This window comes from Dromaius novaehollandiae, chromosome Z (genome assembly GCF_036370855.1).
Source record: "Dromaius novaehollandiae isolate bDroNov1 chromosome Z, bDroNov1.hap1, whole genome shotgun sequence".
Classification (NCBI taxonomy): Eukaryota; Metazoa; Chordata; class Aves; order Casuariiformes; family Dromaiidae; genus Dromaius; species Dromaius novaehollandiae.
This window is the reverse complement of record NC_088132.1, coordinates 29,331,438-29,358,174: the sequence shown is the minus strand read 5'-3', so window position 1 is coordinate 29,358,174 and position 26,737 is coordinate 29,331,438. Positions and strand designations below refer to the sequence as shown.

Sequence of the window (26,737 nt, the reverse complement as noted above, 5' to 3'; positions counted from 1 at the left end):
CTGGCGCGGCCGGCCGGCGCATGCGCGCGGCGGCGGCGTTGTGGGGGGAGCGCGGGGAGCCCACGCCCGCGGAGACAGCTCCCCTTTCTAGTAACTTCCCCGATGCGGCGCGTCATCAGCGCGCGCCGCGGCCGAGCCGGGTAGTTTCCGTTCGGCGCTGCGGGAGCGAGTGCCGCGGGGGCGCGAGGCCGCGGCGCGCAGGGCAGGGCCCGCCCGCAGCCGCCGGGAGCCGCGCGGTCCGAGCCAGCCGGGCCCCGCCCGCCATGTCGGAGAGCGCAGGCAGCCCCGCCGGGGGCCGCAGCCCCCCGGACTCCCCCGCCCAGGGCTCCGCCGCCGCCGAGCCGCGGATCATCAAAGTCACGGTGAAGACCCCGAAGGAGAAGGAGGAGTTCGCCGTCTCCGAGACCAGCAGCATCCGGCAGGTGAGGGGCCGCGGCGGCGGCCTGGCGGGAGCCGAGCCGGGCCGGGCCCCGCCGGCGGCAGCGTGCGCGGCCGTGGTTCCGCCTCCCACGCTGCGGGGCCCGGGCCCTGCCCGGTGACAAAGCAGCTCCGGCCCGGCCCGGCCCGGCCCGGCCCAGCCCAGGCGAGCTGCTCTGGGGCGGGCGGCGGCGGAGACGCCTCCTGCCTCGGCGGCTCCGCTCCTGATGGTTGCGGGGCTGCGAGCGGGGCCGGGAGGGGGATGGAGCTCGTTTCCTAATTCTGAGTTGTGCTGTCGAGCTGAGTCAGGCTGGCGGCAGCAGTCCCGCTGGCCGGCTACCGCGGCCGTGGAAGGCTGTGCGGTCACCTGCACCTGCACGGCGGTGCTGCTGCGGTGCTACTGGCTCTCTTGGTCTAAAACAGGCCTTAGAATGAGTAGGCCATGGCGAGCGATGTCTTAATTTTTGAGAAGCCATGTTTTTAGATCACGTTTGTAAAACTTGCAGTGCCAATAAAGCGCAGCTTCTGTGCTTCTTATTGATATGGTAGTTAGTGTTGTGGTATTGTCCGGGAACTCTGGGTTGTCAGGGTCTTTGTTCTGTATTCTCGTGAAAGTCAGTGTCCCATGGTGCCTTTGGCTCAACAGAAACAGTGGCACCTACTGAATCATCAACACTTATTTCCTGCAATGCTTTTTATTTGGAGGCCTTCCATGCAAGTATTGACTAGGCCTTCATTTGTTTAGATTACGTAGCTACAAATCATAAAAAAGTCAAAGTATGAGGCAGGTGCCTGCAAAGCTAGAGGCTTGTGACGGATGTAGACTTTAGTACACTAAAATATTGCAGAAGGTGAAGTTCCTGGAAGGAGACCTAGAGCTTACTTTGTTTTCCATAAAATTTCTCTGAAATTCAATGTACACAACTGAGTTTGACTTCATGGGGGTTTTTTTTGCATAGTTGGTAACTGCAAACCCTCCTGAAAAACAGGTTACACGTGAAAGAGTGCAACTGGTGTCTAGAGCTTGAAATTGTTAGTTATTAATGAGCCAAAAGATACTATGTTGTTTTCAGAGGAGAATACAGAAGGTGAGCATAAAGTGTAGAGTCAGCACCCTGGCTAGAATATCGGACTCTTGCCCCACCTAGTTGCTGTGAAGAGACAAAATGCTAGTATTTCTTTCAAGTTGTTACTCTTGGGGCAGTTCAAGATTCATTTTTTTTTTTTTACATCAGTGTCCCAGGCATAAGTTTCATTGAGGTCTCTTCTGAAGCTGCCAAAAAGGTGAGATTATTCTCTTGTCTTCAGTGGTCTTTTGGCAGCTGCAGTATTGCACGCTATCTGCTACTCTGTCTGCAAGCTTGATTTCTAGGCTTTTCTCCCAAAGGTGAAACTCCTGTGTTTGCTTTTGATACTGTCCAGCACTTTCCCAGGAATCTCAGTGTGAAATGAGCACTTTTTCACTTCACTGTTTTCCATAGGTTTGTGAATAGCATCAATGCAGCTGCTCTAAAATTCTTAGTACTCCTTTTTTTTCTAGAAAACATCATACATTTTATCTAACTTAAAGATTGTATTTGTCCTGAAAAGCTGTTTGATTGCAATTAGATTAGATACTTCAGGAGTTATAAACAAATTCACGTAAGATGTGAATTTTGTAATATATATGACTTTAAGAAGATTATTTCAAACATGAACCCGGTGAAAATGCCAGCTTTCCTAGTAGACTGTCTCAAAAACTGAAATAGTTAAACTAATTAAAACATATATTTTTACTGAAAACAGTCATACAGATTTAAGTGATTAATAGAAAGCACTGCTTAACATATCTTTATTGTTTACATGTATCTTAAACTTTTAACGTTGTCTTGGTATCCCTTTCAGGTGCTATTATCAGATTAGTTATACAATTGAATCTTGATTCCTGTGAAATAAGACTGCTGCTGCTCCTGTGGGACCACTGTTTGCTTTGATTCCCAGACAGTGTCACAGCTAGCACCAAAAAAAATGCAAGACTTGCAGTCCCTGTAGTGTGACTAGTATTGGTTGTTTTTCTTAAACTGTCAAAATGACCTGTTGTTAATAATAAACGTCAACAATAGATGTGATGTTTCTAGTGCCAGCCCTGAAAATAGCTTAGTCTCAAATAAGAAACAAATTGAACATCTGTTCAAATGCATTTGGGATCAACAAGTGGGTTGTTTTGCTGGGACAGACCGGCCAGCAATGTCTGCCATATTTGCAGGTGAGGAAAAAAAGTGGCCTAAACTCATATAGCAAAATAAAAGCCATTTGGTTATGTTTCTGTAGCTAATATTATGACTCAGTGACTTGACTCCTTTTTTATTTGTTTATAGTCATTTCAGAATACTGCCAGAACATAACTCTTGAGATTTTTTAGGTAAATATTTTGGGTCCTGGGGCCAAATTTAGGGCTATGCAAAGTGTATTTTATGTTGCTCCATTGATGTAAATCAGGTTAGCAACTGTTCAAAGCTGAGGAAGATTTTCCTGTGTTGGAAGACTTAAGTAACAGAAGGTTTATTATTGTTGATCCTATGTTGCACATCTAGAACAGGCAGTATGTAACTTGGAATGGAAAATAACCTTTAACTACAAACCACTCGGGAAGGTCAGTTGACTGCAAGTGCCACCCATCCATCTTTATTTTCCGTAGAACCTATTTGATTATACTGAGCACAGCTTGGCTCAGTATTAGGACGCGGACTAAATATTTGCTTTCTTGACTGGATATGATACTGAACCTGCAGGCCCGTACACCGTTTTGTGCAAAGACTTCTATTCATGTTAGGTAGATGAATACCTAACTGCTGAGCCTGCTGACTTGGAATTCCAATACATGGGAGACTTCAGCTCAGTAAAACTGTTTGTCTTTCATTTTTTTTCTTTTTGCATGCTTGGTTTATTTTGTGAGGTCATGGCAATACAGTCCATGCAATTCCTTGCTTACTAAACTTAATTTAACAGCGTGTTTTGGTAAAGCTCTTATAAACAGAGCGACTGAGCGGTCATGTTACAGACTTCTCATGCATTAATATCTTTTCTTAGTGAATGACTTGAATTGTTGGAGTGATGAGGTGCTGGAACAAGTTAGGGGAAAAACAATTTATTCGTTTAGTCCATTTAATCTATAGGAAGATTTTAGAGAAGCTAAAGCTTGCTGAGGCTTCATGGTGCACTTCTTGGAATGCCAACACAGCCCACTGTTGGAATTTGCAATGTTCAGGGTTTTACTGTAATTGATTCAGAGTTACTATCCGCTAATGTGTATATAGACTGCAAGATATCAAGTTAGGCATTTTGCAAACACTGCAACTATGAAACAGAATAATGTGGCTTGCCTTGTATTTTTAACTGTTAGGCCTAGAGCACTGTTAATTTTAGAAGCCCACAGTTCAGAAGCCACAGAGAATTATTGTCAGTTCTAAGATTATCTGAAAATTTCAGGGTAATATCTATTTGGAAAAGTTAGTAAAATCAAGTTTAGTTCATACAACCGTAGAAAACGATTTCAACTATTTTCTTCATTTTTATTTAACTTCAACCTTTTTATGTAATTTTTTCCAGCAGAGGGTATAGTTTTCAATAGTAATATATTTATCATCTTACAGTATATTTTGTAAACTAATTATATTCCTGGAATATGTGCTTTCTGTTTTGTGTTCAGTTTAAAATAAAATGCTGACATACTGAATTATATGTGTAATTATATACATTATGTTGGGACTGCGTTCTGACAAGTGGAGGTCTGTGCAGAGTTGTATCCTCTGATTAAAACTTGAATATGGACTAAAGATAGTGGTTGAAACTCTAAATCCAGTGTTTCAGATTTGTGCCTGGTTCTCACAATCGCAGATTGCCCACGTTCCCCATATAAAGATCACATAAGTGTATATGTTAAGGGGAGCACTGGGTGATTTGGTAGTAGAGTCTCTTTCCTGACTCGCATATGCTTTTAATATTTCTTATAGTGCTTTATTTCATAAGGTCAGTTTAGTTTCAGTTCTTTTAATGTAATCCAGTTCTGGCTCAGTGTTTTCCCTGTAGTCCGTGGATTACTGAATGGTACCACCAAAAGAGGTTGAAACTCTATAGTAGTCCAATCTGTTGTTCTTTTTTGTTATTATGATCTAGCTTTCTGTTGGCACTCGAGGAACTTGAGTGCATGGATTGTTTAGCACTAGAGTTAAAGCATTGGATTTTCCATTGTCTTGTGTCTGAGTGTGTTGAAACACATCACTGATGCATCTGTGTGACTGTTTATGGAGTCAGCCTTGTAGTATGCTCTGATTATTCATGTTTCTTTGAGATAAAGAAACCCTATTTGATTAACTATTCAGCACCTAAGTCATTTTTTTTCAGAGTTTGAAACTTGATTAAAAATTATTTAGAACAATGGTAAACTGCTCTCTGATGAAATAGAAACCTTTAGAAGGCAGTATATTGACTTTTCTGACAGTTGGGTTAGTTAATGGATATTTTAAAGATGCACTTATGTAACGTAGGTACTTAAGTATTTTCTGATAAATGACTAGCAGATATAATGGGATATTTATATCTTTTGAAATAATACTCTGAAATCTCTGCTATGCAAATACTATTATGCAGAGTAACAATTTCATTTTGACATTTCCAGTTTTTTAATCTGTTTAACTGCTTATCCATGTCAAATAAGGCACAAATACACTCTTCCTCCCTACTCTGATTTACCGTGTGTTTGTTTTGTTTTGTCTGGATCAGCCATCCTCAGTCTCGTAAAAATCACAAAACTTTAGAAGTTTGTCCTGTATACTGTTAAAATTTTCAACAGCGAAAAGCACCCTAATGGATGAACAGCTATTGCAGAGGTATATTGGTAAAATATTCTATATGCTTCTTTTAAAGCACAGTCAACTTCTCAACCTAGTGGCTATTAGCCTCGGTTATATAGGGAGGGCAGCTAACTACCCGGACTGAATTTGGGACAAAAACTTAAGAATTGTGGGTTACATGGTGATATGAGGAAAAATGCTTTTGTATGGACTACTTCTTGCTGCTGAGATTAATAGTTCCTTACCCCTAACAGGATGAAAAAAATTTTAGCTGTAATGTGTGTAGTTCACTCATGTTTTATATTCTGTATCCCTTTAAATTTAAAACTTGCTGAAGCTAAACAATTTAGAGAAATTTACCTAGAAGGTCAAATGAGTAAGAATTCTATTGGCAGTAAGTCAAATGGCAGTTTTTCCTCGGGAAAAATGGATGTTGCCCAATCTCTTTCCAGTTAAGTAGAAAAATTAAGCACCTTGTGCTGTCTCGTGAAAAGACGAGTGTAAGGCTTGGTTCTCAACGTGCAGCTGTACTACGAGAATCACTATTTACATATGATCCTTTTATGCCCCTTTCCAATCTGTGACTTGCTCCAGAGCAGACTTACTATGTTGCAAGTGCAGCACTTTTAATCGCTAGATTGCAGAGTGCCTTTACCAAGGTAAGTGCTTGCTAATCCTTCCTCCTCGCTCAAGGTGCGGAGGAATGGAGTGGCTTGCTAAAGGCTGCCTGGAAGGGTTAGATTGCATTGTCTCAATTTTCTTTTCTGGACTACCAGCCTTGGAAACTCAAGAAGCTGGATTTGTTTCTTGAAATGACTTTTTGATAGATGTGACTTGATTGCAGAGATTTGAGGAAATGATTTGGTTGCAATTGGCATGTATAATCGACAAGGGCTAACTTCTAGGCATAGGAAGATAGTAACCCTCTGTCGAGTCACGAAAGTCAGAAAAGGCTTGACAGAAACCTAATTTTGGGTGCGCTTTATAGCTGCACTTCCTCTGCTGTAAGCCATAGGCTGTGCCAAAAGTGATCTCCTGCCTGAAACCACAAATTCTTGTCCTTCTTTCTGTATAGTGTCCAGCAGTTGTGCAATGTGTCTGTTTTCACTGAATCACTTTAATTCACAATTGTATTACCAGATATGATTCATGAGGAAAGGAGACTGTACCTTTCAGCAGTTATATTGCCCTGAGTGTATTGTAAAACTTAACTATTTGCGTCCTTTTGTTTCTTTTTTACTTCTTGGGTTAAGAAGACCTGCAGCCATTAAATCTGTTGTATGAAAGAAGTCTGGAGCTTACAGATGTCTGCAGTTACTCTCTGTTGAAACTTCTGGGACACGGGTATAAGAAAGACTAGAATCCAGTTAATGCACTTAACTACACATTTTAATAGGAATAGCAGTTGAAAGTTTAAGTCATGGTGGGTGCGACTTGAAGCAACAGTTCTGAACACGGTAATGTCATGTGAAAATCAGTCTTTGCAATAGAACTGTGATCTAAGGGACTGCGGGCAATGTAAATTTTAGCTCTGCCATCCACATACAAACCCTTGCCTCCGTGTCATCCACCACCCTGTTAAAAACAGAATTTGGTTTGGGAAGAGTCAGCAACTTTGTTTCTTTTTTATTGTTATCTAGATAAAGTTGTAGCTTAGTATTTTCAAAGCAGTTGCAGTTTTTAGGAGCCTGTTTCAGTGGGTGTCGAATGTTTAATTCCATGAGACCTCATTCAGACTGATACTGAAACCAAGGTTAAGAGGAACTGGGAAAATATTTTTAATTTAATTTTTGTTTTCCTCTCTTTTTTTCTTTTTTCATGGCACTTTTTCATGTGAATGGACAGTAATGCTACTATAGTTGCTCTTTTTGATGGCATACTGTGAGTCAGCAAAAAGCTTTTGAATTGTTACATGGTGGTAATGTATCAAAAGACAGTTTTGTTTTAAGATTTTTACTTCATCTGGGATAACTTTTTTTATGGAGCCTTGCGAGGCCAGCTTGTCAGAAGTTAACAAGTTCATGTTTAAAGTATGGATCTGCTATGCAAAGTGTCTGTACAAAAAGGTCCCTTTTAGTCAGCTGTTCTACTTCATGTGTATTCAGACATTTGCTTTGTTCAGTCACAAAACAAAAGTTTACTAGAACTAGCTCAGTTACGAGAATGCAGCTTGGATTCCCTTTGCGTTTGTTCAGAACTGTGCATCAACAGAGTTGTGTTCACCTACATGTGGCAAAAACCTTCAGAGGCAATCGAACGGAGCAGGTGTAATAAAAGTCCTTACTTCACTTGTGGACTCTGATTTTGTTGTTGTTGTTGTTGTTGTTAGCTTGGAACAAAAGAGTGGAATTTTGCTAGCAGAGTTTTGGGTTGAGTTTTATTTTAAGGTCCTGTGAACTTGAGGATATTTGGCGTGGAAACCAGTGAGAGTGAAAACAAGAAGTGTTGGAGTGTTGCTAAATGTGTTCTCAGTGTGAAAAATTATGCTATTCCCATCCTTTTATTTATATATATATATATATATATGTATGTATATAGTATATTATTAAGAAGAAACAAATTAACTTAGGGTAAATTGTTAATGCAAGCAAGGTGCTTCAACAGGACTAGCTTCAGCTCCTCTTAATTCATGTCAAATCTACAAGTTACCATGCTTTTAGAAGTCTGTAACCTTGAATTAATTCACTCTGGTTAAGAATGCTTTTGTTTCCTTAAGGAAACCAGGCTGCTATCTATCTAGATGGATAATCTTCTGTTTCTGTCCAGTCTTTCCACTGATGCTACTATTACATCTAAATAACTAACATCACTTTTTACCTTATTTTTATTGAATTCAGCTACTCAAGCAGTACAAAGAACAAGTTTCTGTGAACGTGCTATATGTCAAATATGGCAAAATACTATTTATTTATTTATTTTTACATCTTCAAGCCCCTTTTTATGCTTGGATAAAAGCAAACACCTTTACTATCACAATGCATAGTATTATTACAAAACTCGTATTTTTGAACAGTAAAACAATTTTACTGAAGCCATTGTTTATAGTACTACATGTTAATAAAAAGAGAAGAGTCAGTGCAGTGGGAGAATCGGACATAGTTTCCAGCGAGTTGGTGAGACTTTGAACTTCCTCTTCTGGTTTCCCCAAGTGACAAACTGTTACAAAGCATTACCTCCAATTTACTGTTAGAGTTATCTAGCTCAGTTCTACAAATTGAGGATGTAACCATTTCTAGAGTTTCTTTTCTTACAGCAGCCTAAATAGGTATTAATTACCATCTTTTCTCCTTTCTCTTCCTCTCTTTGTTGTCAGTTGCGTATATTTAATTTGAGGCACTTGGGATGATAGTACTAGTTTGACATTTGCTATTCTGTTTAGGGAAAAGAAAATGAAGCTAGTTGTCTTCACTGCTCACATCTAACAGCTTGCAGAAGTTGTATTGTTTTCATTACTGTGGCACTGGAGCACCTCATCCCCTGAATTATTTGTTGCCAGTAAGAATGGTGAGGAGTCCTATAAAAACTACAGAGATAAGGCCTGTGGGAGTAAGAGTGGAATTGCCAGTCATTGCTCTGATCCTTTCACTGTCTGAATCTAAAGAAACTTTTTTTTCTATTCCTTTTTTTTTTTTTTTTTTTTTTTTTATTTACTGTGGGGGAATGGTCTTGCAACTTAGTTACAGTTAACAGTGAGACTGAGAACAATGAAGAGGGGTGTTTGCCCACAGAGGATGGTAAAAAGATCTCTCTTCCACACATCCCCATCACCTTTATTTCACAGTGCAACCAGTAGTGATTTATGACAAACTCCAGCCCACAGCTAATATTCTTCCATTATTGGCAAAGATCAGGTGATGGTGAAGTCTGAATTATATTTTGATAGCTTTTTCAGAAGCAACATGTTAGATGCTGTCAATTTAAAAAAACACTTGTAATGAAATTGGTTTTCAGGACTCTACAGATATATAAATTACTTGCTTCCCTCTGCCTCAGCAGGAAAAAAAATAGTGTGATTGTAGATGTGTTAAACTATTATTGATGGTATCTTTGATTGTTAACAGTAATCAGGAGACTGACTTGCAAAACATATAAGATAGTAACCTAGGTTTTGTATGGTCTTTTGTTGTGGATGAAAGTTCAAACAGAAGTGTCAGTTTTGTTCTTAACTTTCTCATTCTAGAGTTGTGAGGTTGTGCTGAATGCAAGGGATGCTGGTGAAGAGACTTGACTTTTTTTGCAGCTGTGTTAGCCTTTTAATGTAGATATATGCTTCAGGTAGCTGGAAGTGACTGAGTATTCACAACAGTTTTATTGTCCTGGCTGGAAAGAGATCCCTTGCCCTTTGGATCATCCACATACACTGCTGTAGGAGTTCTTTTATTGTCCTGGTACATTGGCTGTTGCATTTGTTTCTTACTGCAGTTTTGTTTGCAGATGATCTAATTACCATGGCTACATGTTAAGCAGAGAAAGGGAAGTGTATGTGCTTTGTTGCCTGTATATTGGTAATATTAGATACTCTGTGGTTATGTTCTATAATAAGTGTCTTGTTTCTTTGACCTTATGGTAAATAGCTGCTTCAAGAAATGTGTAACAAGACTTGGTTTAGAATAAAGTTAAAGTAATCTGAATGGCCATTATCCTACAGCATCAGCCTTCTGACAACAACTAAGTTGGGGAATTTGCTGTTACAACATATTGTAGAAAATATGATAGTAAATGAGTTTGGATTACTCTTTGGTCTAGCACAATATGGTAGTTCTTTATTCTTATGTATTAACTTTGTACCAAATTTTGAGGGTTTCTGCTATTTTTTATGATAAACTGGAAAGTATATTGTTAAGGATAACTTTCCTGTATGGATTTTTTCATTTTTTCTTATAAATGGGAATACAGCTTGCAAGCTGAAGAGTTTTTCCTTTTGTTCTGCTAAATATGGATAAGAATTTATGTAGAATATTGAGCCCAGCACTTACAGAAAGATATGATTGGATTTGGATATCTAGAGAGTAGTGGGAATGATTGCAATAGAAAACATAACTTTCAAGGAAAGGTTAGCCTTGCCGCAGTCCTTTATCCTGAGGAGGAGAACAATCTGCTTGCATTGTCTATGGTGGACGGGACAACGAAGAAGCAGGATAGTGAAGCACTGAAACAGATTTCTTTTAAGAGTTAGAGAGTCTCAGTCACTGGGGATCTCTGAGAACAGGCTAGATAAACGTCAGGAATAATTTAGGTAAGTAATCTGCTTTGGGCAGGAATGGACTGCATGATTTTCTAGAATGCCTCCAAGTCTAAATGTTACCAGTATCAAGGCTAGCTTAAAAACTGTTTCTCTAAGAACTGGAACAATTCTGTGTGAGCAGACTTCTAAATGACCAAATGTGCTGCTACCCAGGCACAGTGATTTCTTACCTCTGTTGTCTCTCAGACTCACTTTTAGGGTCTGTTTTGAATCTTTCTATGATATCGACCCTTTCAGTTAGACACTGAAGGTGAGACCTAAACCAGCAGGGTTTTCCTTGCCTGATATGAAATATAATTATTTAGTAATAAGTTATTGCAAGATTAATATTTGGGGTTCCTGTATGGAATGAGAATTCACTAGGGTGTTTGGAATGGGATCCTTTTAAAATTAAGTTGACCATACTACTTTAACAGTGTTAAATACGGTGAACTTCTAGAAGGCTTCCTAACTGCCTAAGATCCTTTCAAAATTACTTTGTCTACTGAGTGATCATGTTGAATAAATTTATCTGATTTTCTTATAATCAAGTTATTTCTTAATGTTTTTCTCAGGTATTTCCCATTTTCCATTTTGTGAACTTTTTGCTTTCTGGGAGAGTGCTTTTCTACAGAATAATGAATCTTTGTTAAACTCAGTCAAAGCATGATCTGCTTGTTTTTGGCTAAGAAGGCAGGAAGGAATACTATTGCTTTCCATATTTAGTTGTTTTAATAAAGGTATGATTTTATGGTCAGCTGAAATATGTGGCTATTCACCATGCCCACGGCTGGAACCATGTTTCATGTAGCTGTGTTGGGATTTGAAACTTTTGACTGTATGGAGAGGAGTGCTAGTTTTGACACATGCAAGGCTGCAGAAATACGTGAGAGAAGAAAGGATACTGCTCCTTTCAATGCACAAATGAAGACTGATTTAACAGAATTGTGACATACCATCCTCAGAATGTTAGCAGTGGATTGCGTCAGTGATATATGTACCAGTATATTTTTATTGTGTCATGGATGCATGCCTGATTGAAGCCACAGTATAGCATTTAAGTGGAAGCAGATTATTGCTAACTATATAACTGGTGATCTAGATATCAGACACTTTTGGTTTTTATTGTATGGAAAAGGAATGACTTGATTTCTTGTCTTCTTTTGGGGAAAAAGTGTTGAGAAAACTTAATGGTATTTCTAGATTGTGTAAAGCAGAACATATTGTGCAAGTTGTTTAGCATAATAAATGTGAATAAAATAGCCCTTCCTTAAATTACAAAAATCTAATAGTTCGATATTCAGTTGCATAATTGTGTACTATTAACTTTGTTTAGTTCAAGGAAGAAATCTCTAAGCGTTTCAAGTCCCACACCGATCAACTTGTGTTGATATTTGCTGGAAAAATTTTAAAGGATCAAGATACTTTGACTCAGCATGGAATTCATGATGGACTCACTGTTCACCTGGTCATCAAAACACAAAACAGGTGAGCTTACTGATGAACAATCTTCTATTTACCTCATAAGAAGTAAAAATATTCTTAATTCCTAGTTATAACAGCTTTATGTCGGGCAGATCTGGATTTGACTACAGAACACATTCAAAAGCAGTGAAAATGCTCCTACTGTTGAGCAAGAGAAGCACCCCATATATCATATATAGACTTTTTGAAAGTTTAATGTTACCTTCTAAACTAAACCATTACTATTAAAATCACTTTCATCAGTTCCTTAGTCAGTGTGGTTTTGCCCCATAGTTTTCTTGGATATCAGTTCTCGGTGTCCATGAAGATCTGCTGTGCAGCTTTTCTTTTAACATGCAAAGAATTGTAGTGAATTCTTGTGCACGTTTTTGTTAAAAAATAAGGAAAGAAAATTCTTACGAGACAGCTGCTGTAGCGCAACTAGTTCATCTGGCTGAGCAGAAAGTCTTGGATTTTAAGAATTGTTCTTTCTGGGAGGCTACTTTTAAATGACGATGAGAAAGGTACATCAAGTTGAGCTACGTCATCTGCATGTAACTTTCCTTGAAATGACCAAAAGGAAAAGAATTAATTGAAAAATCCTTTCAGTAACTAGGACAGTGCATCCCTCATTTGAATCTAACTTGCTTAGTTAACATGTTAGCTCTTCTAGTCTAAAAGCGTTCCTGCTCCTTTTCTACTTATGCCTCTCCTGTTTGTGGTGAGGATCTTTTCCAGTGGAAAAACTTCAGATGGTGGAGAAAAGAGCACGAAACTAATGAGAAAGAGGAAGCACGCTTTCCTTTCTAGGCCTCACTAAGTTGCAAAGGCCTAAGAGTAATAAAAACCTCCAATATGCAGCATTAGCCTTAATTTAGGCACCTCTTGAAAATGATGTGTTCAGTTACATGCTTGCGTCCCAGCAGCACTCTCTTCTCTGTCCCGGAGTCTTGTCTCTTGCAAAATATTTTTCAGTTAGCCCTGGTAGATGACTCCCCTTCTTCCTTCCTTGCCCTACCCCACTGCCCCCTCCAGCCTGAAATTTAGCCCTGGTGACCATCCCAATCTTGTAAGCAGTATTAGCTAATATATAAATTTTAAAACTACTGCTTTTTGTTTATACACTTTTGAGTGCGGCAGAGAGACTTCATAAGATGTGGTAGCAATAGCAGGATACTTTTGACTTGGGATCTGCAGTAGGTATAAGTACTGAAATAGCAGTGCCAGTGGCTACTGATGCTGCATATCTGAATTAACAGAAGTTCTCTTCCAAAACTAGATCTGAAAAAGGTGATCTTTTCCTTTCTAAACAATATTAGATATGTGGATTTCAAATGGGAATCTTTATATATCAAGCCTGGTTGGAAAGAAGGATAGTTTTGTAATGACATGCTAGTGTTTACAGAAAACAGCTTCTAAAATAATACAAGCTTCTGTTGTAATCTTTAAGGTGGCCAATACAATTTCAAAGTAGTAGTGATTAGCAATGGTTAGTGAAGACGCATTGAATTTCTCAGTACAAGGTTCCAAGTGAAAACCTAGAATATGTTCACAACCTGACAAAAGAAAACTTAATTCTGAAGTAGATGTATAATAATATGTGCGCTTTACAGGAATTTGAGTCACTGAAAGAAACATCTTTAGGGTATATACTCTCAGTTTCTAAATGGCAGTGCTATGAGTTAAAAATGTACCACATCAAAATAAACAACAATTTTAACAATCTTTTTTTTAAAAAAACACTCATTTCTCAGGAAAATCACTCCCATATTCTCTTTTTACTTTCCATCTATGTCTAGGAATGTTGCAGAAATTTCTTCTGCGTGGTAATTGTTTCTCTCATAGGTATGGATTATACAATACTGTTGCAATAAATACCTTAAAATAATACAGAAATAGGCAATCAGTTTTTACATTCTTGTCTACTTTCCTGTCCTGCAGCAAAACCTCTGTTGCTTGTTACATCAAGAGGTAGAGTTGCATCTCAAAAGAGAGTTTTTCAGTTGCAGAACTGAAGAGGTTTTTATGCTTATTTTCTTTTTTTTTGCTTATGGGGAAAGGATTGATATGTTTCTGAGACAAAAAAGAAACCAAATGTCTTCATTAGAAAATCATCTTTGCCACAGATGATCTTCAAGACCATTAAAGTTGCAGCTGTTTGACCAATGGTAGTAGTCTTGTGTTCGATGTTGGTAGTTGCTGTTAATGTTACAGAGTATTAATGCTTTTTTTTTTTTTTTCCTTCTTCCTGCAAGAGCCCAGGTTTTCCCGCACTGTCTCAGATCAGGGCAGCCTATTTCAAAGCTGAGTATCCAGGTGTCCCCTTACCTGGATTATTAGCTTTTATCTGGACAGTTCCCTCTAGTATGGTTTTCACTCAGCAGTATCCACATATGTTTGGATAGACCTGAAAGTAAACAAGAAATCAATACAAACTCAAATATGCAAAATCAAATTCATAGGCATCATTATGGACTTTAATAGCAGCTGTAGCAGAATTTTTAGATCTTGTAGACTTAAATTCATGTCTTTTGGTTCACACACAGAACATCACTGGGAATTTGACTGGGGTTATTAGGCCCCATCGCACCCTATACCTTCATGACTGGGCATGCCACATTTTATTTACTTATTCACAAGAATGCTTGGCATAAGGATAATGGTCAAATTAGCAAGGTATACTAGCAGATGGGCTACTGTAAGGTAACATTGTTGATTTGGTGAAAGAACTTGCAAAGTGCGCACAGGATTTCATACTCCCTTCGGTTTCTGCCTATGACTTAGATGGCGATGCTTAGCTTGAAGTCAGAGAACTCTCAGAAAACTCGGGGAAGCCTTTGGGGAGTATGGACCTAAGGCATCTCTCAAGCTTGTTTTGATATGGGTTTTTTTGGCCTTTGCTTTAGGGAAATAATCACAGAATTCTATTGCACCGAAAGATACTCTGAGATGAATTGAGGAATAAAATTTAGTGTACTGTCTAATCCTCAAGTCTTTCTGTGAGGGCTTAGTGCATAGTAAGTACAAGTTATTTTATTCTGTAGTTCTGCAAAAACATGCATGTGTGTCATTGATGAACCAGATAGGGGAACTGACGAGGGTGTAAAACTAGCCTCTTTGCTTTTGAATAGAGACCAGGTTAGCTTTCAGCCAGCTCAGTTCCTTGATCTGTTTCACCACGTGTCACTGCCTGTGCTTATGCCTGTGCAATAGACAGGTATGGTGAGCATATGAATTGGGCAAGTGGCCTTTAGTGCCTGTGTCGGTTTATGGTGCCTTTACCTTTGTGTAACTTCACTGGTACCCTATTCTTAGTTGAAGAGTATGGAGATTCTGATATTTGCCTTGAGATGAAATAAGATTTTAACTGAATTTCAGAGTCAGTGAGGCATCCTATTAAAGGTGTGGTATGGAATAAATCTTGCCTTAGACCTTGCTAGCTTTTTCTTTAAACCCTGGGCGTGGAATCATTATGATTTTGAGGGAATTGGAGTACAGCTGGGGTAAGGCTAAGGATCCCTAAAGCAAGGTAGGGACTGAGGAAACAATTCATTGGCAGGCGTCCCAGACATAGGATGAAAAGGTTGTAGTGGCTGCAGTGATGCCCATCCATTTTTGTAATGTTTGAAACTACTGTTCTGAAGAACTGATGACATTACAAATGTCTGAGGATGATTTGTTACAGGAAGCCATCTAGAGATAATAGTGTAATTTTTTTTGAGAAATAATCAAAATGTAAATTAAGATTCTCAAGTATGACGCTATTACTGCATTAAATAACGTGACTTAAGTTACCCTGTTAAACTTGTAATTTTTTTAACTTGCTTTTTTTTAGATCACAAGACCACCCAGCTCCACAAACAAGTACCACTGGGAGTACTGCTACTACATCAACGTCAAGCAGTAGTACCTCAACACCAGCTTCAACAAATAGCAACCCTTTTGGCTTGGGTAAGAATGTTTGTTAGGTAGCATGGTGGGTATATTTTTTAGGATTCAACTAATTGTCTCTGGAGATTTATGTTCATGTAAAAAGGACTTAAAAAAATTACTGGTTATAAAAATCTGTGGTATTGATTGTAAAAGGTTTCCGATCAGTAAGTTATCAGGGGAAAGATATTTCCTTAATTTTTGTAGACAGAACTTCACAGACCTGTGCTGTGTCATCTTCAGTGGTAAGGTGCACCTGATGTCATGTTCTGGCACTGTGGGTAATGAAACTCCTTGCAGTCTCTGTTTGCTCCTTAACAGCATATCTAAATTGGCCTGAGGAGAGTATTGAAGAAGTCGGACCCATAACATCAAGCCAAGATTTGGAACAGAAGTAACAAAATTACTGCTATCTTAGGAGCAAATGTTTCTCAAGTTCCGAGTCTGATAGGATTGTCAATCATCTGTTCCGGGAATAAAGAGGCTACAGAGGCTTACAGTCTACTGATTTAAAAATACTGTCTCTTTCCATAGCCACACTGGATTTTGTTATTCATGCTTCTTAATCTCATTTGCTTTCTGAAAAGTAGAATCAGAGAAGCTAACCGTGTTAAGTGATTGCTTTTTTAGGTTTAAACAGTTCTTCAGACTGACTAGGACCTTCTAAAAGTCTGAAACTTTTGTGGTTTTGGACTCAGCAAAGGTAGAGAATTCAGAGCATTACTTGCTTTTGGTAACACTTCAGAAAGAAGAGTTCTGCTTTTAATTAGAATAGGGAATATGCATTGTATCAAGAGATCTCTCTTGGTCATCTGTCTGCTCTTGGTTAGACTATAAATAATTATTATGAATGTGTTGGAAAGTGTGGGGGATAAACCTGACACCCCAAAACTCAAACATCTCTTGTACCTTAGCTATAAAAAAGGGGAAGAAAAGCTCTTAGAATTTTAACAAGTTATATTTCCGATGCAGTTTGTTGGATTTTTAGTTAAGTGTCTTGTTATTTAAAGAAACAAACATCTCAGTGGATGACACCTTAACAGCCTTGCAAAAATGGAATTTCCATTGGGTTTCATTATTTTGAAGTGTGGGATATGTTTTAAGTGTTTTGTATTTAGAAAGATCCTGGATGTGTTTAGAAGTATACCAGAAGCTGAAAGTTCAATTATATTTTTTCATCCTCTTAAAGGTGGCCTTGGAGGTTTGGCAGGTCTGAGCAGCCTGGGCTTAAATACATCAAACTTTTCAGAGCTGCAAAGTCAGATGCAACGACAACTTATGTCCAACCCGGAAATGATGGTTCAGATAATGGAAAATCCATTTGTTCAGAGCATGCTTTCAAATCCTGACCTGATGAGGCAGTTAATTATGGCCAACCCTCAAATGCAGCAACTGATACAGAGAAATCCAGAAATCAGTCACATGCTGAATAATCCAGATATAATGAGACAGGTATGTAGAAAGATCTCTGTAAGTTCATGACCTTTGATTATACTGTAACTGCGAACAACAGAGCAAAAATTGGACCTGCTTAGATGAGTGCTGAAGCATGGTAGAGGAATTTAGGCATGTTAAAAAAATCTGTAAAAGGTCATTGTAGGCTGCTGATGTTTCTATTTCCAGTTGTTAGTGTCTGAAATAGGCTGCTAATTCAGAAAACTTGCAGCATAGTTATGAAAGGTACTGATGACTTTATAACCCTATCTTCTGAGTTAGAATTGAATGTCACTGTGCACTTGAAATCTTCTGTTTAGCCAATAATGACTTTACCAGAAGTAGTAATTCTCCAGAATACACTACTATTTCCAGTTTATCTAACTGTGAGTACTTCTGAGTGCTACTAAGGTTACAAGGTACATAAAGTATGCCTATGCATGCCTTAAGTGGTAGACAGTATCAAGAAACAAATTGAGGCTTTTGAAAATTGAGGTATTTATTTTTAAAGTTCATGTTATAAACTGCATGCCATACTGATATTAGAAACGGTAGGGATATATTGTGTTGAAAAGGGGAAGAAAGAAAAGGATGGTACATTCAAGCTCTTTTTTTCTGTTTAGTCATGCTTTCTGACCCAACCAGCATAACAACAGTTGTGGCAGAACACTGACTAAATATCAGGTCTAGTTGACTCCCACTAAGCTGACATCTTGATTTGGCTCTAATCATAAGTTCAGACTGAGCTAGACATTAGTAACTGTGGTAATGCCAAATGCTGACGTTTTCACTTTAGAATGGATTTCTTATTAATACAGATTAAACGTTCCACTTCCTTAGACACTAGAACTTGCTAGAAACCCTGCAATGATGCAGGAAATGATGCGAAACCAAGACCGAGCCTTGAGCAACCTTGAAAGTATACCGGGTGGATACAATGCCTTGCGACGTATGTACACAGACATTCAGGAGCCAATGTTGAATGCAGCACAGGAACAGGTGAGAAATGCATGTAAGCACCACTAAAAGTTGACCTTTCTTGAAGGGAAAGAAAGGTACATGATGTAGCTTTTCAAATGGGTACTTGACAAAATCTACTTTCTTGAAGCTTGAAGTCAGGAAGCTTGCAGTCACTGTGTGTCCTGTTCCTCTGAAAATTCTGTGCTCCTTAAGCTTGAAGGAATAAAGATACTGTTTTGTGGGTTTGAGAAGCTATATTAAAGTTAATGAATTTTGATATTAAATAGATATTCTAAATTCAAATTTCTTTAATTCTTTGACTTACAAAATTCCAAGGCCCAGCAAAAATTTTTAAGGGTGTGTTTAGTAACTTGAAACTTAAGGTGGGAAGAAAAAAGGCTTTGAAGTTTGTTTTTGAGTTGGAAACCACTATGCAAGATGCAATCTTACTGTGATCAAAGTAGTAGTATAGTAGCAACATTGCTTTCAAAAAGAAATGTTACTGTATTTTTTGGAGATGCGAGTATCTCTTTTTCAATGTTGGTATCTTTTCAAAATATTTATGACTTACTTTAGACTGGTGAGTATAATTGATCAGCAGCCATCAACATTTATCTTCATGTATAATTTTGGAAAGGTAACTTGCTATTTCTAACACACTTCAAAATAGTTGGCTTTAATAGATGATACGTGTTTGTTTTTCCTTCCTCCGTAGTTTGGAGGTAATCCATTTGCTTCTTTAGTAAGCAATGCATCATCGGGAGGGGAAAGCCAGCCGTCTCGTACAGAAAATAGAGATCCTTTACCAAATCCCTGGGCTCCTCAGTCGAGCTCTCAGAGTTCCACAAGTACCAGCACCAGTGGAGAGAGCGGTGGCGGTAGTAATGTTGGAAATAGCACCTCTGGCAATACAGGACAGAGCTCAACTATACCAAATTTGGGACCTGGACTAGGAGGTATGCTTGTTGTTGCAATTGTATAGATTTGTACATATGCAGGAATTTGCTGAACTGATTCTTTTATCAGAAAGAAAGATTTTGATTCAGATTTTTTACTGTTTTTTGCTTTCATAGAACGTTTGGCTAGTATCAAAGTCCTTTGTAGAAAAAAGAACAAGAAAAGTAAACTCAGAGTACTTGTGTATTGCCTTAAAATGAAAAAGTGAATGATATTCTTCCCGTTTGGAGCCAAACATGAAAACAGCTAATAATGTAGACACTTAGTGGAACTGCGTGTTGGATACAGCCTCTGTCTTAACTTGTTTTTAGGACAGATGCATCTGTGTGAGCAGAACCACATTGAAGCCTACTTAAGGGACTGAAACTCTTAAAAATGAAGAAGTTATATCCCAGTTTTAGGCAGTCTAATTCATTTGATTATAGACAGTATATTTACTAAAGTGGCCTTTTACTTTTTTTTTTTTTTTTTTAAGCTGGTATGTTCAACACACCAGGAATGCAGAGCTTGTTACAGCAGATAACAGAAAATCCACAGCTTATGCAGAATATGTTGTCTGCACCATACATGAGAAGCATGATGCAGTCATTAAGCCAGAATCCTGATCTTGCAGTACAGGTAAATGCATTAGATGTAGCAATTAGTTTTGTGCATTAAAGTGGGGAAAAGGGAGTTTGATACGGTTGTATTTTCACTGTATGGTAATTCTGCCAACATCTCAACAATCACTTGTTTGTTGTGAATAGTCCAGTTTTTAAAGTATGTAAAAGCCTAGCTCACTGAAATTATTACCTATGTAAGCTTCTTCAATTTGTAGTTGGAGGTCATGCCAGGCATTATTCTGAAATAACTTGTAAGTGTATGATTTGTACAGCCCTAAACTTGTGACCTAGTGTCAGAACCAGTTAGACAAAACAAATGCTTTGATCATATATTAAAATAGCTCTCCTAGTGAGTAAATATAAGGAGGAGGAGAGAGGTGGAGTGGAAGGAGTTGATGCTATATCTTGGTGTTAATCTGGTTTTCATTTGTCATCAGTGACCCTTGCTCACTATAAAAGAAAGTGCTGATGCTTACTGCTGTTTTGTGAATGGTATCACGGAAGTGCTTTCCAATTTTACTTACAGCAATAATATCCAGAGTCAAATCTTGAACTAAGAAAAACATACTATCTTTTGTATATTAAACACTTTGGAAGGTATCCCTGCCTTTTTGCAGATGATGTTTACAGGAAAGCTGTCACTACTGTCTGACCAGAAAAGGATTTTCTTGTCACATAAATGAGGTGCCTTGGCAAGGATCTGGCACAGCATTCACTTAAAAAGTGTTTTGTTTCTGTTCTTATTTTTAAAGCAGGGGGTGGGGGCGGTAAGAGGGATCAATCAGTTCAGTCAGTGTTCAGGCTGGTGGTTTATAAGAAGTCCTAGCCAAAAGAGAAGTAGGAGGTAATTATTCTGTGAAGTTAGTTTCATAGATGATTATCTTGTTCTGTATGATGTGTGTTTGGTAAATAGTTGTCTTAAAATCCACTCTAGTGTTTACTGCTTGATCTTTGAAGTTACATATTTTTGTCCCATAGATGATGCTGAATAATCCTTTATTTGCTGGAAATCCTCAACTTCAGGAACAAATGAGACAACATCTTCCTACTTTTCTTCAGCAAGTAAGATGTGATACTAGCTGTCGTTAATAAATGTCTGCAATTCAATGAGCAATTTTTGCAACAAATTGGTGTTTTTCCTTGATTTGGCTAAAAGCTAGATTCTGTTATGTATATTCTTTTTAGCTTCAGACACCAAGTTGGATTGTCCCTTGATGAAGTGGTGCTTGATTCATCTCTTTCTTCTTTTGAAAAGTAAAACCTGACTTTTAGTGAATATTTTCGGCTGTAGCTTGTGCAACTGCTTTGATTTGCTCTTGCTTCTTTGTTTAGGAGTGACTTGTTCTTACGGAGCGCCAGTCAGAGAACACCTCTTTGCTACATGGTTTGTTTTGCAAATTAAAGAAAAAGATCAGTGCTTTTCCCACTACTAAAATCAGCTTTTACTGTGCTTTTCTTATACCTCCTCCACCCTGCCTAAGTTTTTGTATAAAGAGACCTTACAGCATGACCTGAAAGCACCAAATCACGAGCTAATTGAAAAGAAGTGGAGTGGGTTCTGAAGTTATGTGCCTGTAAAGATTGCCATACCACCAGACTCCTCTCTTAATACCAGTGAAATGGCAGCCTGGATATATGCTTGATCTTGGTTGTCACAGTGTATATAATAGGACTGTGTACTCTACATAGAAGTAAGCAAGATTTTCAGGATTTGAAAATATAATCCGGTGCAGGAGTTCCATCATTAGGCAGTCCTTGCAAGTCAGAGTAGATGTCTGTTGCCAGGATCTCATTGCAGGCAGTCAGTATTATGAGTAAAATAAGTAATTTATTGACATACATACGAATTAAAGTAGCAAGTTCAGCGTTCAGAAGAAACTCTATAAATTGTTTTAAGCAGGTGAATGGTTGTAGCATTTCATAGCGACACTGCTTTATGATGACTCAGTAGTATCTGAGGAGCTAATACCAAATTTGTGTTTTGAAATCTGTAAATCAGTGCTAATTAGTATATCATGCAGAGGCAGCAGAAATCCTTTCTGCCTCCTTTGGGTATCTCTTTCCATCGGTATCACTTCAGGGTTTATCTGTGAACTGCTTTATCTGTTCCTTTCACATGAAATCTTACCAAGAATTGCTGCTAATCTACAGCTAGAATTAATAATGTTAACAGAGATAAGATACAAGTCACCTAAATGCTCAGAGAATTGTTGGGCCACAGTTTTCTGTAAAACAACTCCAAATATCAGACAGTAATTCATGGCTTAAAGATCATTTTCTTGAAGTAGTCACAGCAGCTTACTTCAGAAAACCTAAAATGTTTTCATTCTCTAAGAACTTGGATAAATTTCACCAGCTGTGAAGCTGACTTCTTTCTATCAGGAAGATAAAAATCCAAGAGACAAATCGAGAATAGTAAAAACATGCTGTGCTTAAGTCTCATAACACACTCATATTCCATGACAGAGTCAACATTTGTTCTTTGTGCCCTATTCTGCACTTCTCTTTTGCAGCAGAGGAAGTTTAATCTGTGCAGTTCTCTGTGAATCAAAAATATGTTTGCTGCGGAAGGAATTTGGTCTAGTTGCCAAGTGAAGGCTGCTAAGATTAATCAGCCGGTCTGGCTACCAAGACTGCCTCACTTGTGACTGAAACAAATAACTTTTCACTTACATGTGGCATCTCTAAGCAGAGGTGAGAAAAGGCCATCAGTTTGGGTTTCATATCTAAAATAGTCCAGTTTTTGGACATTTAATTTCAGAAATCAGATGGATTTTCTTTTTAAATCATCTGCAGATGTGAACACCAATTTTTAGTTGAAGTTGCAGTAGAGTGATCGTTCTCGAGTATTAGACATCTGCTTGTTAGTATGTTTTGTACAGCGTTTGTATGTCTGTAGGCTGTGATTGCACTATAGATGTGAACAGATGCACAAACTGTCATGAGCAGACCGCTGTGGCTTGAATTTAGCTAGGAAAAATAAATATTTTATAACTCTCTTAGATATCTTTTGATCAAGTTTCGTTGTATTCAGCCTTGTGGCTTACCAGCAGTTATGATATAGGAGACTAATTTTAAAATTACATTGGACAATACACTCCTATGACTTTGGAAGATGATAAAGTCTAAGAAGACTAGAAAAGGTAGTTTTCATTACCTAGAAGAGGTAATGAAAAATACTTTTCCTTACGTATTCCTTACTTGGAAGCCTTTGTTCCAGCCCAGGGAGCACCTCCAGTAAAAGTTTTCTCAAAAAAAGAAAAATATCTCAAGGATTTAATGTAAATATTGAAATAGAAAGTTGAGAAACAGCAAGTTCTGAAAGCATGTCAGATTATATAAAATGTCTGGTGTTAAAGATTAACTTTGAATGTCTGTATATGATTCAGTTACGGGTTTCTCTCCTGTTCCTAGATGCAGAATCCTGACACATTATCAGCTATGTCAAACCCTAGAGCAATGCAGGCTTTGCTACAGATTCAGCAGGGCTTGCAGACACTAGCAACAGAAGCACCAGGACTTATACCAGCGTAAGAATTTGTCATACAAATTAACTTTTCTCCTGTGTTGTGTTGTTCTTTCAGCTTTTTGCCTTTTCCTTTTAGATGTAGAGATTTATCCAGTTTTACAGACTGTTCCTCATGCATTTTCTAGTTTCACTAAACTTGTTTTAGAATCTGTCATGTTTTTGTCTGCAAAGCACTTTTTAAACAGTGATGCATGGTCTTTGTCATCCACTCCTACATTTATTTGACAGGATTTTTACTCTGTAATTAAAGATACGATGGGAAGCGACATTACGGTTAAGTTTTTTTCATTATTAAAATGATGTATTTCTCTTTCTGTCATCTGTGCAGATTTAATCCTGGTTTAGGTGGATTGGGAAGCACTGGAGCTCCTACAGGGTCCACTGTCCCTAGTTCTGTTCCTAGTGAAAATACAAGCCCAGCATCAGGAGCTGCTGAACCTAGTCACCAGCAGTTTGTCCAGCAGATGTTGCAGGCGCTTGCTGGTGCAAATGCCCAGGTAAAGTAGATCACTATATTTTAGGGCTCTTTTCTTTTGGAATTTTTCAATGTAGACCATTAGAGAGGAGAGTGTGCTGAGGAGAGAGCTTGCTGAATACTTCTGGCCAAAGGAGAGAAGAGGAGGCTCAAAAGTGTTGTAGTTGTGCAAATAATTGCTAGAAAAACTTGAGTAAAAGTAGTAAAAGAGTAAAAGTGTCCTCCGAACAGTTGTTATACACCCTTAACAGCTTAAGTGTACTGAACACCTTTATCTGTGTTTTGTGTCTGCATTGCTGGCCCATATTCTGTAGCTTTGATTAAGCCTCTCTCCCATGCTTCAGGATAGCCACGCTCAGGTTATTTGGGGACTGAATTTGCAGGATGTTACATGCCATTCTGTAGGTCCGGGCCATACAGTACCTTGTGTTAATGTCCTAAGTGGAGTTCAGGCTTTCCAGAGGGTTCCAGCAAGGGTGGCAGCTTTGCAAGTGGTTGTACAGTGCTGAGCAAGAGCAGATTTAAAGGAGGCGCACTCCTAACAGTGGAGAGGTATCTCAAGGGGGCTGTGTGAAACAGCATCCTTACCCCGGGGTATGTAGCCAGTGTCATAGCAGACTGCTGGTAAAAGGCGCAGTCCTGCTCTTACCTCCTCTGTTGCCACAGGGTGAGTCAGTTCAGTTTGCTGATCTAAGAGGAAAATAGTTGTATTATTGTTTTATTTTAGCTAACCACAAAACAGTGGTGGTCAGTGTAGCTGTGGGAAACCATATTCCCTTTGATTTTTTCACTTTTGATCTTGCTGAATCTTACAGTACAAATTCAGTATTCTGTTTAGTTTTGCTTGGGGGAAGAAGATGGTAGGGGAGTTTTAATTTCAGTTGATGTCTTTACACTGCATTGATATGGAAGGCTATGTGGATTTTAAATACTGATAGGAATTTCTCAGTGTATGAAACTGTTAAGTAGAACAAAAGGCAAATTAGTAGTAGCTGCAGAAGTCTTTTGTTGATTTGATTTTCAAAAAGTGACTTCCGAGTATTACTCCAGCCCTATATACCTAAAGCGTATTATTTTCATGCAGTTGTCGTGTTTCAGAAATCCCTGTGAATTGAAGTTCATACCACTGAAATAATTGAGAATTTTGCCATCAGTTTATGTATGAGCAGGGTTAACCCATAAAGCACAGCTGGCGGTTTGCCTTAGGCTGAAGTTTTCTGACAACTAGAATTCTGGTAAATTTAGGTCAGTGAATACTTGGATCATTATAAAAGAAGTAATTTTTATGCCAAGAATAAAATAGCCTGCCACATTCACTGTTGCCAACAGAGAGGTCATCCTAATCCTGCTGTCCCATGTTACTAGATTAAACTGTTTCATTTTCAAAAATGATCTATGTGCACATCTTTAAGAAACTGTTCTCAGGACACAATTTACCTCATTTAATTTTGTTTTTCTTTTTTATTTGTCAAACAAGCAACACTTCCCGTAGTTCAAAAATGTCACATAAGTGTAGATACTCTTAAAATTTGAGGTGAGCCTGACTTGCTCAGTAATTCAGTTGTGGATTGAATTTATATCATAGCCTAGTTTGGGGAACTTGGAAATGCTGTATTCAGAAATCACTAAAGACAGGGAGTGGTGCAGAACTATGTTTAAATCCTGTACTTTGCCAAATGTGTATTGTGCCTTTATAGCTTGACATTTTTCTTCTTAGCAGTTACAAAATCCAGAAGTTAGATTTCAGCAACAACTGGAGCAGCTGAGTGCAATGGGCTTTTTGAACCGTGAAGCAAACTTACAAGCTCTAATAGCAACAGGAGGAGATATCAATGCAGCTATTGAAAGGCTGCTTGGCTCTCAGCCTTCATAGCAGTGTTTCTTTAACTTGAAAAAATGTAATTTATTTTTGATAACAGCTCTTAAATCTTTAAAATACTTGCTTTATTTCATTCAGACTCTTGGGATTGTCTTGTTATAACTAAAATCAGTCCGATGCATTTTAAGGTGGAGTGCAGTAGTTTTCTTCAAACAGTGGGAATCAGTGCATTTTCACTCAGTTGTTGCATGCATCACACTTCTTTGTTCTGCATTATTTGTGATTTTTTGAAACAATATCAGCTTTCACAGTTGGGTGAGCAGGTTTTGTCTGACCTACAACTGTCGAATTTATTTACTACTTAAACATTAGCCTTCAGTAGTAATTTATGTAGAATACAAATTAAAAAGGAACAAATTAATTGAAGCTATAATTTGTGGGTACCAATACTGCTTATTGTGACTTCGGCATGTATTTTTTGCTAGCAAAATGCTGTAAGATTTATACCACTTGAGTAATCTACCATTTTTGCTTTTATTTGTATAAAGTATAAACACAATATATACAATGGAGACAGCTCATTTCTAGAAATTTACACATTGCAATAGAATGAAATTATAAGTAACCAAAAAAAGCCAGGAAAAAAAAAAAGTTGTAAGACATGTTTTCAGTGTAGAATCTTCCAGCATCTTTGGTAAACATCTCAGCAAAAATGCTTAGGCAAATTCATTTAAAATATACTAGAATTGCTGTTCTGGTTATCTCTTTACATCTAATTGTACAGAAACTTGCATTGTAACATTGTCTCAATATTCACAAAGATTAACTGTAAATTACCTTAACCTTTGTGCAAATTAAAGGAGCACTGCCTTGTGCTCCGAAACTGCTTCTAAGGCTTTTTGGCTTGTTCCATTGAGATTCTAACATGTATTATGATTTGTAATTGGAAGCATTACTTTCACTCATTGTCATGTGATATTCTAATTACTTTTAACCACCATGTAAAAAATACTGTATATCTTTTGAGTTTTTATTGGTAGTTACTTCTCTTGTGCACAGGTAATAAATGAATTAAAAAATCTTTAAGCATCTTG

General features: G+C 38.2%; 1 protein-coding gene across 2 annotated transcripts; it reads left to right on the top strand.

The window, feature by feature from the left end:
* LOC135324992 (ubiquilin-1-like) lies at positions 1 to 26,737 on the top strand. 2 transcript variants are annotated; one of them, XM_064502238.1, is made up of 11 exons: positions 1 to 422; positions 11,810 to 11,961; positions 15,773 to 15,888; positions 17,057 to 17,319; positions 18,142 to 18,300; positions 18,977 to 19,217; positions 19,694 to 19,836; positions 20,799 to 20,882; positions 23,235 to 23,350; positions 23,678 to 23,846; positions 25,545 to 26,737. In XM_064502238.1, exons 1-11 carry the CDS (start codon positions 21 to 23, stop codon positions 25,695 to 25,697), a joined length of 1,998 nt encoding a protein of 665 aa, XP_064358308.1. In that variant the 5' UTR covers positions 1 to 20; the 3' UTR covers positions 25,698 to 26,737. The 2 variants fall into 2 exon arrangements, with proteins under 2 accessions (XP_064358308.1, XP_064358307.1); XM_064502237.1 differs by having other exon boundaries at positions 25,542 to 26,737.